Source organism: Rutidosis leptorrhynchoides, chromosome 4 (genome assembly GCF_046630445.1).
Source record: "Rutidosis leptorrhynchoides isolate AG116_Rl617_1_P2 chromosome 4, CSIRO_AGI_Rlap_v1, whole genome shotgun sequence".
NCBI lineage: Eukaryota > Viridiplantae > Streptophyta > Magnoliopsida > Asterales > Asteraceae > Rutidosis > Rutidosis leptorrhynchoides.
The window spans coordinates 611498606-611517089 of NC_092336.1; the positions used below are offsets into that span (position 1 = coordinate 611498606).

The 18484-nt window shown below is 33.4% G+C and overlaps 1 protein-coding gene across 1 annotated transcript; it reads right to left on the bottom strand.

Moving 5' to 3' along the window:
- Positions 1-16728: 16728 nt before the first annotated feature.
- LOC139904044 (spermidine hydroxycinnamoyl transferase-like) lies at positions 16729-18105 on the bottom strand. Its single transcript, XM_071885975.1, has one exon. The coding sequence runs from the start codon at positions 18103-18105 to the stop codon at positions 16729-16731; it is 1377 nt and encodes a 458-aa protein (XP_071742076.1).
- Positions 18106-18484: the final 379 nt, after the last annotated feature.

Genomic DNA, 18484 nt, shown 5'->3' on the forward strand with positions numbered 1-18484 from the left:
GTTGTTATTATTATTATTATTTTTATTATTATTATTATCATTATTATTATTATTATTATTATTATTAGGAAAATAAGTATTATTATTAATTAAAATTACCATGTTATTAAGATTAACATTATTAGTTAAGTTATTATTTTTATCATTATTATCATAATTAGTATTATTATTACTCATTATTAGTATTAGGTATTATTAACAATATTATTGTTTTCATTATAAAAATAAAATAACTTATTAGTATTATTATTAAAGATTATCATTTATTATTAGTATTATCATTACTAAACTTATTATTACTATTAGTACTATTATCATTGTATTATTATTGATAGTATTATTATTATTATTATAAATATTGTCATTTATATTTAATATGAGTTTTCAATATTAGTATTGCCACTACTAAAAGTATTATCATTAATAGTAATTTTTACTAAAGTTATCTTTTTGTAATACTTAAAAACTATCATTTTTATTATTATCAATAATATCTATATTATTACTATTAAGATAATTATAATCATGAAAATAAGAGTTTAAAAGACATGGTTAAAGTTATAAGTATAAATTGAATGTTATATATATAAAAATACATTCAATATATACAACTTAATTATAATAATATTATTATGTACAAAAATGAAAATATATAAATAGATAATGAAACCTATAAACTAATAAATATAACAATTGCATCATTAATAATAGTATATAGATTTATAAGAGTACAAGAATATGTTTTAATATATGTACAAATGATATAGGATCGTGAATCCGAGGCCAACCCTGCATTGTTCAGTTTCGTCGTATGAATATTTTTACTACAAAATATTGTAGAGTGGGTTTCATTTGCCCTTTTACTCTTTAAGTTTTTGGGCTGAGAATACATGAAAATGCTTTATTAACTGTTTTACAATATTTATATGCGTGAGTTTCATTTGCCCTTTTACACTTTAAGTTTTTGGGCTGAGAATACATGAAAATGCTTTATTAACTGTTTTACAATATTTATATGCGTGAGTTTCATTTGCCCTTTTACTCTTTAAGTTTTTGTGCTGAGAATACATGAAAATGCTTTATTAACTGTTTTACAATATTTATATGCGTGAGTTTCATTTGCTCCCTTTTAAAATGCTTTTGCAATATATATTTTTGGGACTGAGAATACATGCGCTGCTTTTATAACTGTTTTACAAAATGGACACAAGTAATCGAAACTACATTCTATGGTTGAATTATTAAACCGAATATGCCCCTTTTTATTAAGTCTGGTAATCTAAGAATTAGGGAACAGACACCCTAATTGACGCGAACTCTAAAGATAGATCTATCGGGCCCAACAAGCCCCATCCAAAGTACCTGATGCTTTAGTACTTCGAAATTTTATATCATGTCCGAAGGAGGATCCCGGAATGATGGGGATATTCTTATATGCATATTGTGAATGTCGGTTACCAGGTGTTCAATCCATATGAATGATATTTTTGTCTCTATGCATGGGACGTATGTTTACGAGAATTGGAAATATGAAATCTTGTGGTCTATTAAAATTATGAAATGATTATTTAAGTTAAACTAATGAACTCACCAACCTTTTGGTTGACACTTTAAAGCATGTTTATTCTCAGGTATGAAAGAAATCTTCCGCTGTGCATTTGCTCATATTACAGACATTACTTGGAGTCATTCATGACATATTTCAAAAGACGTTGCATTCGAGTCGTCGAGTTCATCAAGATTATTATTAAGTCAATTATAATTAGATATATTATGAAATGGTATGCATGCCGTCAACTTGCGATGTAATGAAAGATTGTCTTTTCAAAAACGAATGCAATGTTTGTAAAATGTATCATATAGAGGTCAAGTACCTCGCGATGTAATCAACTGCTGTGAATCGTTTATAATCGATATGGACTTCGTCCGGATGGATTAGGACGGGTCTTCACAGCGACCGCATGGAAAGGTCTGACACGCCAGGTACCTTAAAGCATTAATTACGGAGTAAGTTTTATTATTAATTATTATTATTAAACCTAATTAGGGTTTAGTTATTTAATATTTAGTTTTAGTTTTTAATTAAATTTGTATTTTTAAGTTTTAATTAGTTTTATTAATTATATAGATTAATATTTTTATATAAATAATATAAAAATAATATTTTTTATATAAAATTGTATTTTTATAACTTTAAATTTTATCTTTATATTTTGTATCTTTTTATTCGTTAATTTCGTAATTTGTATATTTATCGTTCGTAATTAGTTTTAAACTTAGTTTTTGTCGTAGTATTTTATATTTCTAGATTTATAGGCTTTGTCGTAAAATCCCTTAAGTGCTTTTTCTTTAGATTAAGATTTAGGCGCTTTAGAATTTTACGACGTCACTTATCGTTTTAGTTTTAAATAAATTTTAGTGCCTTTTAAGTTAATTACCGTTTTGGATATAGAATTCTTTTAAGCTTTAATACCTTTAGACGCAAGTTTTAATATTTAGTTTTTAGACTTTTAAGTTTCGACGCTTTACTTTCTTATTATTATTTTTTGATCTTTTTATTTTTCGACATTTTTCGACGCGCTTTTTCTTTCTCATTTCTACGCTCTAGGTTTTAGGACATAGACTTTTTATTTTCTTTAAACTTCGACCGAAAAATTATTTTAAGCGGTTAAATTGATAGACATCCAAAATTTTCTGCTTCGTAGTAATAGTTGGATTTGTTAGTGGCTGAGTTGTGGATTTTCCGACTTAAAGGATCCTGGCTCCCTGCCGCATCTTTTGGCTATTCGAAACGTGGGCAAAAGCAGAAAAGTCAATTAATTTGATAACTTATATAATTTTTATCTTTATAACTAATAGGATATTCAGTGAATGTACCGAGCAAAACGTTCACCACCTTTCATACTTTCATCTCCTGTAACTCGATCAAGACATCTAGCTAATATTGCCGCTGTTGATTTTTCTTTAGAATCATCATCTAGCCGAACAAGTACTCCAATTCAAATTTCCGATAATCCATTTTTTGAACCCGACTTCACAATTGAGAACCCTGAGGATATTCAAGGACAATTCCAAGATCCTGAACCACTAATCATTCCTCCTGAACTACAAACCGTTAAATCAGAATGCTCTAGTGATTCGTATTCAACAAATTCAATTATGGAAGTAACAGAACCTCTAAGTATGGAAGACCGAATGAGAGCCACACGCACGGGCCAAGGTCACGCCATTATTAAGCTAGACATTAATGCGACAGATTATGAAATCAAAGGACAAATCCTACACATGGTAACTAATCAATGCCAATATAGTGGTACGCCAAAAGAAGATCCAAACGAACATCTTCGAACCTTTAATAGGATCTGTACTCTATTCAAAATCAGAGAAGTTGAGGATGAACAGATCTATCTCATGTTGTTTCCCTGGACTTTAAAGAGAGAAGCCAAAGATTGGTTAGAATCGTTACCCGAAGGAGCGATTGACACATAGGATGTTTTAGTTGAGAAATTTTTTAAAAGATTCTTTCCTGCATCTAAAGCAGAAATGTCCCATTCTTATTGATTAAAAACGTTCCATATTAATTGATTTCGTTGCGAGGTTTTGACCTCTATATGAGACGTTTTTCAAAGACTGCATTCATTTTTAAAACAAACCATAACCTTTATTTCATAAATAAAGGTTTAAAAAGCTTTACGTAGATTATCAAATAATGATAATCTAAAATATCCTGCTTACACACGACCATTACATAATGGTTTACAATACAAATATGTTACATCGAAATCAGTTTCTTGAATGCAGTTTTTACACAATATCATACAAACATGGACTCCAAATCTTGTCCTTATTTTAGTATGCAACAGCGGAAGCTCTTAGTATTCACCTGAGAATAAACATGATTTAAACGTCAACAAAAATGTTGGTGAGTTATAGGTTTAACCTATATATATCAAATCGTAATAATAGACGACAAGATTTCATATTTCAATACACATCCCATACATAGAGATAAAAATCATTCATATGGTGAACACCTGGTAACCGACATTAACAAGATGCATATATAAGAATATCCCCATCATTCCGGGACACCCTTCAGATATGATATAAATTTCGAAGTACTAAAGCATCCGGTACTTTGGATGGGGTTTGTTAGGCCCAATAGATCTATCTTTAGGATTCGCGTCAATTAGGGTGTCTGTTCCCTAATTCTTAGATTACCAGACTTAATAAAAAGGGGCATATTCGATTTCGATAATTCAACCATAGAATGTAGTTTCACGTACTTGTATCTATTTTGTAAATCATTTATAAAACCTGCATGTATTCTCATCCCAAAAATATTAGATTTTAAAAGTGGGACTATAACTCACTTTCACAGATTTTTACTTCGTCGGGAAGTAAGACTTGGCCACTGGTTGATTCACGAACCTATAACAATATATACATATATATCAAAGTATGTTCAAAATATATTTACAACACTTTTAATATATTTTGATGTTTTAAGTTTATTAAGTCAGCTGTCCTCGTTAGTAACCTACAACTAGTTGTCCACAGTTAGATGTACAGAAATAAATCGATAAATATTATCTTGAATCAATCCACGACCCAGTGTATACGTATCTCAGTATTGATCACAACTCAAACTATATATATTTTGGAATCAACCTCAACCCTGTATAGCTAACTCCAACATTCACATATAGAGTGTCTATGGTTGTTTCGAAATATATATAGATGTGTCGACATGATAGGTCGAAACATTGTATACGTGTATATGGTATCTCAAGATTACATAATATACAATACAAGTTGATTAAGTTATGGTTGGAATAGATTTGTTACCAATTTTCACGTAGCTAAAATGAGAAAAATTATCCAATATTGTTTTACCCATAACTTCTTCATTTTAAATCCGTTTTGAGTGAATCAAATTGCTATGGTTTCATATTGAACTATATTTTATGAATCTAAACAGATAAAGTATAGGTTTATAGTCAGAAAAATAAGTTACAAGTCGTTTTTGTAAAGGTAGTCATTTCAGTCGAAAGAACGACGTCTAGATGACCATTTTAGAAAACATACTTCCACTTTGAGTTTAACCATAATTTTTAGATATAGTTTCATGTTCATAATAAAAATCATTTTCCCAGAATAACAACTTTTAAATCAAAGTTTATCATAGTTTTTAATTAACTAACCCAAAACAGCCCGCGGTGTTACTACGACGGCGTAAATCCGGTTTTACGGTGTTTTTCGTGTTTCCAGGTTTTAAATCATTAAGTTAGCGTATCATATAGATATAGAACATGTGTTTAGTTGATTTTAAAAGTCAAGTTAGAAGGATTAACTTTTATTTGCGAACAAGTTTAGAATTAACTAAACTATGTTCTAGTGATTACAAGTTTAAACCTTCGAATAAGATAACTTTATATGTATGAATCGAATGATGTTATGAACATCATTACTACCTCAAGTTTCTTGGATAAACCTACTGAAAATGAGAAAAATAGATCTAGCTTCAAAGGATCCTTGGATGGCATGAAAGTTCTTGAAGCAGAATCATGACACGAAAACAATTTCAAGTAAGATTTCCACTCGAAATAAGATTGTTATAGTTATAGAAATTGAATTAAAGTTTGAATATGATTATTACCTTGTATTAGAAAGATAACCTACTGTAAGTAACAAAGGTTTCTTGATCTTGGATTATTACTTGGAATGGATTTAGAAAACTCGAAATAAGATTGTTATAGTTATAGAAATTGAATTAAAGTTTGAATATGATTATTACCTTGTATTAGAAAGATAACCTACTGTAAGTAACAAAGGTTTCTTGATCTTGGATGATTACTTGGAATGGATTTAGAAAACTTGGAAGTAAACTTGCAATCTTGGAAGTATTCTTGATTTTATGAATCTAGAATTTTTGGAATTTATGAACAACACTTAGAACTTGAAGATAGAACTTGAGAGAGATCAATTAGATGAAGAAAATTGAAGAATGAAAGTGTTTGTAGGTGTTTTTGGTCGTTGGTGTATGGATTAGATATAAAGGATATGTAATTTTGTTTTCATGTAAATAAGTCATGAATGATTACTCATATTTTTGTAATTTTATAAGATATTTCATGCTAGTTGCCAAATGATGGTTCCCACATGTGTTAGGTGACTCACATGAGCTGATAAGAGCTGATCATTGGAGTGTATATACCAATAGTACATACATCTAAAAGCTGTGTATTGTACGAGTACGAATACGGGTGCATACGAGTAGAATTGTTGATGAAACTGAACGAGGATGTAATTGTAAGCATTTTTGTTAAGTAGAAGTATTTTGATAAGTGTCTTGAAGTCTTTCAAAAGTGTATGAATACATATTAAAACACTACATGTATATACATTTTAACTGAGTCGTTAAGTCATCGTTAGTCGTTACATGTAAATGTTGTTTTGAAACCTTTAGGTTAACGATCTTGTTGAATGTTGTTAACCCATTGTTTATTATAACAAATGAGATGTTAAATTGTTATATTATCATGATATTATGATATATAATATATCTTAGTATGATATATATACAGTTAAATGTCGTTACAACGATAATCGTTACATATATGTCTCGTTTCTAAATCATTAAGTTAGTAGTCTTATTTTTACATATGTATTTCATTGTTAATACACTTAATAATATATTTACTTATCATTTAACATAATTAACCAAGTGTATCAATATTTTAATATGATTCATATGTACCTAGTAAGACGTTGTTATAACGATAATCGTTATATATATCGTTTTCGAGTTTCTTAAATTAATAGTCTCATTTTTATGTATATAACTCATTGTTAAAATACCTAATGAGATACATACTTATAATAAAATCATGTTAACTATATATATAACCATATATATGTCATCGTATAGTTTTTACAAGTTTTAACGTTCGTGAATCACCGGTCAACATGGGTGGTCAATTGTCTATATGAAACCTATTTCAATTAATCAAGTCTTAACAAGTTTGATTGCTTAACATGTTGGAAACACTTAATCATGTAAATAACAATTTCATTTAATATATATATAAACGTGAAAAAGTTCGGGTCACTACAGTACCTACCCGTTAAATAAATTTCGTCCCGAAATTTTAAGCAGTTGGAGGTGTTGACGTATCTTCTGGAAATAAATACGGGTATTTCTTCTTCATCTTATATTCACGCTCCCAGGTGAACTTGGGTCCTCTACGAGCATTCCATCGAACCTTAACAATCGGTATCTTGTTTTGTTTAAGTCTCTTAACCTCACGATCCATTATTTCGACGGGTTCTTCAATGAATTGAAGTTTTTCATTGATTTGGATTTTGTCCAACGGAATAGTGAGATCTTCTTTAGCAAAACATTTCTTCAAATTTGAAACGTGGAAAGTGTTATGTACAGCCGCGAGTTGTTGAGGTAGCTTCAGTTGGTAAGCTACTGGTCCGATACGATCTATAATCTTAAATGGTCCAATGTACCTTGGATTTAGTTTCCCCCGTTTACCAAATCGAGCAACGCCTTTCCAAGGTGAAACCTTAAGCTTGACCATTTCTCCAATTTCAAACTCTATATCTTTTCTTTTACTGACCGCGTAGCACTTTTGTCGACTCTGGGCGGTTTTCAATCTTTGTTGAATTTGGATGATTTTCTCGGTAGTTTCTTGTATTATCTCCGGACCCGTAATTTGTCTATCCCCCACTTCACTCCAACAAATCAGAGACATGTACTTTCTACCATAAAGTGCTTCAAACGGCGCCATCTCAATGCTTGAATGGTAGCTGTTGTTGTAGGAAAATTCTGCTAATGGTAGATGTCGATCCCAACTGTTTTCGAAATCAATAACACAAGCTCGTAGCATGTCTTCAAGTGTTTGTATCGTCCTTTTGCTCTGCCCATCAGTTTGTGGATGATAGGCAGTACTCATGTCTAGACGAGTTCCCAATGCTTGCTGTAATGTCTGCCAGAATCTTGAAATAAATCTGCCATCCCTATCAGAGATAATAGAGATTGGTATTCCATGTCTGGAGACGACTTCCTTCAAATACAGTCGTGCTAACTTCTCCATCTTGTCATCTTCTCTTATTGGCAGGAAGTGTGCTGACTTGGTGAGACGATCAACTATTACCCAAATAGTATCATAACCACTTGCAGTCCTTGGCAATTTAGTAATGAAATCCATGGTAATGTTTTCCCATTTCCATTCCGGGATTTCATGTTGTTGTAGTAGACCTGATGGTTTCTGATGTTCAGCTTTGACCTTAGAATACGTCAAACATTCTCCTACATATTTAGCAATATCGGCTTTCATACATGGCCACCAAAAATGTTTCTTAAGATCCTTGTACATCTTCCCCGTTCCAGGATGTATTGAGTATCTGGTTTTATGAGCTTCTCTAAGTACCATTTCTCTCATATCTCCAAATTTTGGTACCCAAATTCTTTCAGCCCTATACATGCTTCCGTCTTCCCGAATATTAAGATGCTTCTCCGATCCTTTGGGTATTTCATCCTTTAAATTTCCCTCTTTTAAAACTCCTTGTTGCGCCTCATTTATTTGAGTAGTAAGGTTAGTGTGAATCATTATATTCATAGATTTTACTCGAATGGGTTCTCTGTCCTTTCTGCTCAAGGCGTCGGCTACCACATTTGCCTTCCCCGGGTGGTAACGAATCTCAAAGTCGTAATCATTCAATAATTCAATCCACCTACGCTGCCTCATATTCAGTTGTTTCTGATTAAATATGTGTTGAAGACTTTTGTGGTCGGTATATATAATACTTTTGACCCCATATAAGTAGTGCCTCCAAGTCTTTAATGCAAAAACAACCGCGCCTAATTCCAAATCATGCGTCGTATAATTTTGCTCGTGAATCTTCAATTGTCTAGACGCATAAGCAATCACCTTCGTCCGTTGCATTAATACACAACCGAGACCTTGCTTTGATGCGTCACAATAAATCACAAAATCATCATTCCCTTCAGGCAATGACAATATAGGTGCCGTAGTTAGCTTTTTCTTCAATAATTGAAACGCCTTCTCTTGTTCATCCTTCCATTCAAATTTCTTCCCTTTATGCGTTAATGCAGTCAAGGGTTTTGCTATTTTGGAGAAATCTTGGATGAATCTTCTGTAGTAACCAGCCAATCCTAAAAATTGACGTATATGCTTCAGAGTTTTTGGGGTTTCCCACTTTTCAACGGTTTCGATCTTTGCCGGGTCCACCTGGATACCTTCTTTGTTCACTATGTGACCGAGGAATTGAACTTCTTCCAACCAAAATGCACACTTTGAAAACTTAGCGTACAGTTTTTCTTTCCTCAATACTTCTAGCACTTTTCTCAAATGTTCTTCGTGCTCTTGATCATTCTTTGAGTAAATAAGTATGTCATCGATGAAAACAATGACAAACTTGTCAAGATATGGCCCACACACTCGGTTCATACGGTCCATGAACACAGCTGGTGCGTTAGTCAATCCAAACGGCATAACCATAAACTCGTAATGACCATAACGCGTCCTAAAAGCAGTTTTTGGAATATCATCCTCCTTTACTCGCATTTGATGATATCCAGAACGTAAATCGATCTTCGAATAAACTGACGAGCCTTGTAGTTGATCAAATAAGTCGTCAATTCTCGGTAGTGGATAACGGTTTTTGATAAGTTTGTTCAACTCTCTGTAGTCAATACACAACCTAAATGTACCATCCTTCTTCTTGACAAACAAAACAGGAGCTCCCCATAGTGATGTGCTTGGTCGAATGAAACCACGTTCTAATAGTTCTTGCAGTTGGCTTTGCAGTTCTTTCATCTCGCTGGGTACGAGTCTATAAGGAGCACGAGCTATTGGTGCAGCTCCTGGTACAAGATCTATTTGAAATTCAACAGATCAATGTGGAGGTAGTCCCGGTAATTCTTTCGAAAATACATCGGGAAATTCTTTTGCGACGGGAACATCATTGATGCTCTTTTCTTCAGTTTGTACTTTCTCGACGTGTGCTAGAATAGCATGGCAACCTTTTCTTATTAGTTTTTGTGCCTTCAAATTACTAATAAGATGTAGCTTCATGTTGCCCTTTTCTCCGTACACCATTAAGGGTTCTCCTTCTTCTCGTACAATGCGAATTGCATTTTTATAACATACGATTTCTGCTTTCACCTTCTTCAGCCAGTCCATGCCAACTATTACATCAAAACTCCCTAACTCTACTGGTATCAAATCAATCTTAAATATTTCGCTACCCAGTTTAATTTCTCGATTCCGGCATATATTATCTGCTGAAATTAATTTACCGTTTGCTAATTCGAGTAAAAATTTACTATCCAATGGCGTCAATGGACAACTTAATTTAGCACAAAAATCTCTACTCATATAGCTTCTATCCGCACCCGAATTAAATAAAACGTAAGCAGATTTATTGTCAATAAGAAACGTACCCGTAACAAGCTCCGGGTCTTCCTGTGCCTCTGCCGCATTAATATTGAAAACTCTTCTGCGGCCTTGTCCATTCGTGTTCTCCTGGTTCGGGCAATTTCTAATAATGTGGCCCGGTTTTCCACATTTATAACAAACTACATTGGCATAACTTGCTCCGACACTACTTGCTCTGCCATTACTCGTTCCGACACCATTTGTTCCTTTCGTTCTGTTAACCTCTGGTCCGTAGACCTCACACTTCACCGCGCTATGACCATTTCTTTTACACTTGTTGCAAAATTTGGTGCAGAATCCCGAGTGATACTTTTCACACCTTTGGCATAGCTTCTTCTGATTGTTATTGTTGTTGCGGTTGTTATTGTTGTTGGGATGATTGTTGTAGTTGCTGTTGTTGTTGTTGTTGTTGTTGTTGTTGTTGTTGTTGTTGTTGTTGTTGTTGTTGTTGTTGTTGTTGGGCCGTTTGTTGTAGTTGCGATTGATGTTGCGATTGTTGGGATAATTGTTGCGATTATTATTGTAATTGCTGTTGTTGTTGTATTGGTGATTCTTATCACCGTTTTCCTCCCACTTTCTTTTGACTTGCTTTACATTGGCCTCTTCAGCCGTCTGTTCTTTAATTCTTTCCTCAATCTGGTTCACTAGTTTGTGAGCCATTCTACATGCCTGTTGTATGGAGGCGGGCTCGTGTGAACTTATATCTTCTTGGATTCTTTCCGGTAATCCTTTCACAAACGCGTCGATCTTCTCTTCCTCATCTTCGAATGCTCCCGGACACAATAGGCACAATTCTGTGAATCGTCTTTCGTACGTGGTAATATCAAATCCTTGGGTTCGTAACCCTCTAAGTTCTGTCTTGAGCTTATTGACCTCGGTTCTGGGACGGTACTTCTCGTTCATCAAGTGCTTGAATGCTGACCACGGTAGTGCGTACGCATCATCTTGTCCCACTTGCTCTAGATAGGTATTCCACCATGTTAACGCAGAACCTGTGAAGGTATGCGTAGCGTACTTCACTTTGTCCTCTTCAGTACACTTACTTATGGCAAACACCGATTCGACATTCTCGGTCCACCGTTTCAATCCGATCGGTCCTTCGATTCCATCAAATTCCAAAGGTTTGCAGGCAGTGAATTCTTTGTAGGTGCATCCTACACGATTTCCTGTACTGCTAGATCCAAGGTTATTGTTCTCCCTACCTTGTGCTAAAAATTAGTTCTCCCTACCTTGTGCTAATGACATGGAAAGTCAGAGCCGGACCTAGGGTAGGACACGAAATGAAGCCGAATTGGACATCACAAAATTAGGGGCATCAAATTATTCAAGGTCGATTTACTGAATTTTTTTAAAAGAAAAAAATAATTTAAGATGTTAGAGTAAGGTTTAATGGCAGTTAGAGGTGAGAAGAAGAAGATGATTCAGTAAGGAGAGATGTTGGTAATTGTAAGAGTAGGCCTACTAATTTCTTTCCAATCGTTTTATGTATTCTTTAAAATCATACGGAGTATGTTATTGTCATGGATGACAGGTCACTCGAGCCTCACAAGTATCTCGATGGATTATTATTTTTATTTTTATTTTTATTTTTATAATTATCATAACAAGATTTAAAACAACAGTCGTACATTTAATCCGTACATTATTATTACTACATATTTATTTATATTTATAATTTATAATTATAATGAAATTTGCTCGATAATAGGTGTTCACTTTTGAATTACTCCTAGTATAGAGTTATTATTATTATTATTATTATTATTATTATTATTATTATTATTATTATTATTATTATTATTATTATTATTTATTATTATAACGATAATTATTATTATATTATATTTACTTATCAATTATTTATTAATCAAAGAAATTCATTACTCAATATATTTTTTACTAACTTTAGAAGTATAACTACTTTTTTCCACCCGCATTTCACCGCGGGAAAAAAAGGTACTGTAGAGCTACAATGTCGGATCAGGATTCGGGTCGGACCGGGTCGATACGTTTCGAGTTCGCTTTCTACGGTGAAATTGGGTGATGTGGCGAGTTGCTATTGGTACCAAGAATACAACAATTAGAATCTATATATAATATATAATGAGGAAAATAAATATGAAACACTTGTGAAATCTTATACATACAAGATACAAAATATAACTCAATAAACATACTAAAGTTTGAACTTTTTTACTAACTTTTATTTAAATTCTACAAGACGCCGTTCAATTTAACTATAGAAGTCTATATATTTTTACGATTAATATTTTTTTGAGGTAAACAACCATTATGCACCCCTTAATTATAATAAGTTTTGAAAAAAAAAAACTTGGGATCTCTTTGAATTTTGATCCTAGATTCACCGTTGATATCTAAAGTCTATTTAATTATTATTTCAGTTAGAAACACATGCATACATCGTCTTTTGGGATCTATTTTGAGTTTGTAATTCAAAGTTTATCTTTAAAGGTTTGGGGGGCATATTTCGATTATTTCGTACTGGGCATTCAAATTGTCAGGACCGGCTATGTGGCACATCGATATGTTTTATATGTAAAATATAATTTCCAGGGATAAAGTATCTTTATAGACACATGAAAAATCGTAGTAACTCACGTTAATCAAATTTCAAATTACATGAACTTTTAGAATCAAAGTTAGAATCTCTTCATCATCGTTGGTGTAGAAATCGATCGAACGGCTAATTGGTGCCAACATGTCGTCTCTAAGAGTCGTCCTCAAGTTTTTGGTCAAACTCGTGAGAAAAAGCTGCTCAGTTTTTTGTCTTTTTGCTTGATGTGGCGGACGACTGCATGTCGTCCCTAATAGTGTCGTTCGCAATGTTAGATTTTCTTGTAGTGTGACATCTTCAAAGGCATTGAAACGACTAATGGATCGTGACTTTTTGAATGAATTTATACAATCTGTATATCTCTATTGAATAACATGGAACTGAATCATCGATCACAAGCTGTTAATATGATTTTTGGAGGGGCTGCTGGGGAGAAAGCTAGGGCTAGGGAAATGATCAGTTAGGGTTTTTGATATTCTTTTTAAAAATAATTCATAAACATCATGTTCATCTTTCTAAGAATACTTAAAGTGGTAAAATAAATCTTACTGGTAGTTTAGAGTTGTATTTTTATAAAGTCTAAATATGTTTGATATTATCAAGTCATTGCTTTGTAAACATAATAAAACACAAGTACTGTTAAGTTACGATGACAGTTCTATATATTGCTGAAAATCAGTATTCCAACTTACAAACAAGAAGAGCCTAAATACCTACATAGTATCCAAAAAAAATATACTCTAATAAACAAATCCATGAATATTGATCTTATTAGATAAATCCATAATCAGTTTATCTACATGACCTTCAAACCTTCACGCCTACAAAGAGGACACTGATTTTTCCGAACAAGCCATTTATTGATGCAATTCGGATGGTCCGCATCGTAGCTCCGAAACTTTTTCATTGTTTTCGAACTCAACATGACAAATAACCCAAATCTCTTGTCCCACCAACAAATATACAAGGCATACAACTTTCTTATAATCGAAAATAAAAAATAAAAATAAAAAACAAACAAAATAACTTACAGGAATACCCAAAGCTCAAGATTTAACAGCCGGCGGTGGTCTTCCAATTTCCAAACAAGAAGAGCCTAATTTTTTACCTACATAGAGTATCCAGAAAAAAAAAAAAAAAAAAAAAAAATCCATGAATATATTGATCTTATTAGATAAAAATACAGAATCAGTTAATCTACATGACCTTCAAAGCTACTCTCCTACAAAGAGGACACTGATTTTTTCGAACAAGCCATTTCTTGATGCAATGCGGATGGTATTGGTGTCGGCATCGTAGCTCCGAAACTTGATCATTGTTTACGAACTCAACATGACAAATAGCGCAAATCTCTTCTTCGGCTAGCTCTTCTTTTTTCATATAAGTTGCCACTTTCAAATTCTGTGCAATCACTCTTTCATTCAATCTAGTGTTGCGCCTTGAATTAAACATATATTCAGAACTTAAGCTGCGTAGGTGACGAGTAAAAGTAGAAGAAGTATCTTCTAAATTCATAACTTGGGGATCCACTTGAGGTTGTGGATATAAATTTAAATTTACACGGTGTAGTCGATTGTCATTAACATCCCTGGCCACTGCTATGCTGTTGTGACAATACCAGGTATATGGATAATCAAGAGGGTATATTTGTTGCATCGATCAACTGAAATCATCCATCCACAAATCCATCAAAAACCAAAGAAAACAAAAAAGGTAAAATTTTATAGATTAATTGTGCCGGTTGTTGTTGTTGATGACAAAAAGAAAGAAATTGGAGAAGTTTTTTGTGGGTTGTGATTTGAAATTATAGCTATCAAGTGATATATAGAGAAGGAGATATTGACGATATCGTAAATATGGAAAGTTGGATAAATTAATTTTGAATCTTAATATGGAAGTAAATTGAGTCTAAATATGGAAGTAAATCTCTACTCTATATATATTAAGTAATAAATGAAATATCTTTAGCATGAATTTCCAATGATATCTCTAATTATGGATTTATGGCAAGTAAATAGATATTTCTCTCACTATTAGGGTCAAGTAATTGCACAAAGAGACAAATAAAAAACAGGGGATAAACCAACTGTCGTATATGTAGGGATGGCAATGGATCGGATATGGATCGGGTGAGGCCGTATCCATATCCATATCCATTTATTTTTTTTACTTTTCATCCATCCATATCCATATCCGTCGGGTGAAGCGGGTTAATGGATAATTATCCATATCCGTTTAAATTTATTTTATTTTTAACAATTATAAGCGGTGGTTCACTATATACGATCAAAAGTAATATTTTTAATAGTTTATGCGACCGAAAGTCACATTTTACTAATCTATATAACAAATATTCAATAGATAACCTATTAAACGTGTAAAGATATCGACATGTAAGTTGCTTACTTTTAGTTACATGGAATCACATTTGAACCACCAAAGTACGATAAATACATTTGATTATTTAAACAAAACAAAATATAAGAAGAAAGTTATATTTTAAGAGAAAATATAAAGAAAGATGAATATGAATATAATTAATTAAATATCACTACATAAATGATACTAATATGAGTGATAAATTTATATATTTAGTTATTTCGGGTGAAAGCGGGTTCATCCATGGATGAAATTTTTTCATCCACATCCATATCCATATCCATTTAGATCATCCATATCCACGAATAATCGGATGGATCGAATGGATATCCACTGGATCGGGTATCCATTGCCATCCCTGCGTATATGTATTACTCAGATCACACCAAAACAATAATAGTGGATGAAATAGCAATACAACATGGCTTTTAAGTAAATTCACATACTCACCATAGATACATTTTCATTTTGATGCTTGCTTAAGATCAGCATTGGTAGCAGATCACCATCCAGAATGTTGTAATCGGATATAAATGGGTGAGGTTTTCCCAGTGAGTATTACAGTAGTATTTTACTCTGATGTGCGTACGTATCCTATCCGGATTCTTCCGTACGTACGTATAATTTATGTTGGTTCAATGTTATATACAGCAAAAAATGCAGAGTGGTTATCAAATTTCTGGAAACCTGTAAATGATGTTGACAACAAAATTAATTTAGTTTAAGAACGTCGTGATTATTGCTCATCATCGAAAAATTTGAGGCCGCAACCACGGTCATGACCGAGTCAAATTGCAAGCGAATTTTCTTGTTGTTTGTGAATTGAACGTGCTTATGTTTTTACTTGTATTTAAGTAAATAAATCATTTGACACACAAGAATTCAAAATTTTTGATCTATGTCGATTTGCGACCATAGCACCACTAACTTGCGAGTTGCATGACGACTTCATCGAGAGATCGCCTACCACTTTCACTGACTTCATTCAAATACACCTTCAACAATCACAACCAGTGAGCATAATGCCTGTTAATGGAGATAATGATCGTTTGAGCTTAGAAAAAAGTTGACTTCGAGTGTTGTTTAAGAGATTCATCGAAGTTACTAGCCACTATCTTTATCGAAAAAGAAAAAAAATTTACTAGCCACTACAGTGTCACACTCGCAAAATACAGAGTAAAAACAACTTGAATTTCATTTATTTATCATTTTTCCTATCATTTGTTTAACGTTAAATGTATATGTATATATAATATAATATGATAGTTTCAAATCAAATGTAAAGAAATGACTAAGCAATTTTCAATCCTCTTCAATACTTTGAAAGAACACACGCTTAAAATCTTCCATGTGTTTCACCTGTAAACATGAAGCCACAATCAATGATCCATCTTCTTCTCTTCTTGACGGAAGAATCAAGAAATCGCCATCTTCAGCATCAATAGTTCCCGGACCTGTAAAAATCTCCTTCCCCCATCCAAAATCAAAACCGTACATTGACAACGTTAACCAACTGATCACACCAAGATTCGGGTTCCCGTAAAACGCTCCTTCACAGTCATTAACCAACTGCAAATCTTGAAACTTTGATATATCTTCTTGATTCTTCAAGAAATCAATCACCGAGTTTACAAACTGGTCGTCCACCTTTTCGATTGTGTCTCTTATCTTACTACAAACGTACCCTAATGTTTCTGAAACTAGCTCACCGGATGTTCCTTTAGTGATCACATCAACTATGGCGTTTCCAAAGTAGTTTTCAGGTAACGGAGGGTTCATTCGATGTCTTAAATCGATACAAAGCCCAACTGAAGTTTTTTGCTCTGGTTCATGATTACGTATCTTGCATGCTGTTTGCCATATGTGTGCGGTTACAGCTTCATAACGTGTAAAACCACGGTCCGCTTTGTTTTTTCTGTTTTCGTTAGCTTTGTTTCGTAGTTTTGTGACTAGAGTGTCTGTTAATTTCAACATTGTTATTGCGGTTTCTTTTCTACGTTCATTTTCGTTGTTTGATTGACCTATAAGGGTGGGTGGAGGACTAAACTGTGCGTAATGTTGTTCGACGTTGTTATTAAAACGAGTTGTCATCATCGCAGGTGCACCAGCGCGCAGAACTTTTCTGTCAAGATAGGGTGGTGGGCCCAATGGTTCACCGCGACAAACTTTTGTCCACTCTGTAATAAAATGAAGCGAACTTTGGCCATCAACGGCAATATGTGATATAAAAAACCCTAAAGACCACCCTCCACAAACAAATCTTGTTACTTGCAAAAGCAACAATGGCATTTCTTCAATTGGTGTACGTCGATAATCGAATGAGGGAATGAGTTGGTCAATGATCGGATGATCTGAGAAGTTATCTAGGTCAGCTAGTCTAACGTCAGTGTTGGCTTCAGTAAATTGTACGCCAGCGCCATTGCAGATGAGTTCTAGACGACCGCCAGAAATGGACACTAGGCGGCCGGCTAAAGGGTAGAAATTGACAAGTGTGGTGGTAAGAGAAGTTTTTAGTTTTTGAATGACATTGTTCCAATTGACAGAGGGTTGGGTGTAGAAGTAGACGATCGGGACATGTGTGGTCATACCGGTTTGGTCTAGTTCAGATAGTGAGAGCCTACCAGACCATGTTCGCTCGGCTGGCTTGACCATACAAGAAGAGTTTTTCGTTACTTTCATATTTGTTGATAAGTTATTTTTCTGGAACATCTGCATAAAGAGTGGTTGAATGTTTTAGGTATTTATAAATGAAAACATAGTCATTAGAATAGTGTGAAACTAGATTTTGGCAGAAATAAAGGGTACTGTATATGATGTTTATTACTAAAGATAGTTCATTACTCTAATATTTTGGCAGAAATTGTGTTGATCACCAACAGACGTTTGTGGCCGTTAGAGTTGGTTTCCAAGTCTGAGAGTACTATAATGTTAAAAGTTGTTAACTTGCCATTATGAACTTCTCAGCACAATCTTTAGAGCCAGATAGCGCAACACCAATGATTCCAATGGACTCAATAGCCATCTGTTGGGGATCAATGGTTTACTAACGAGCCAAACA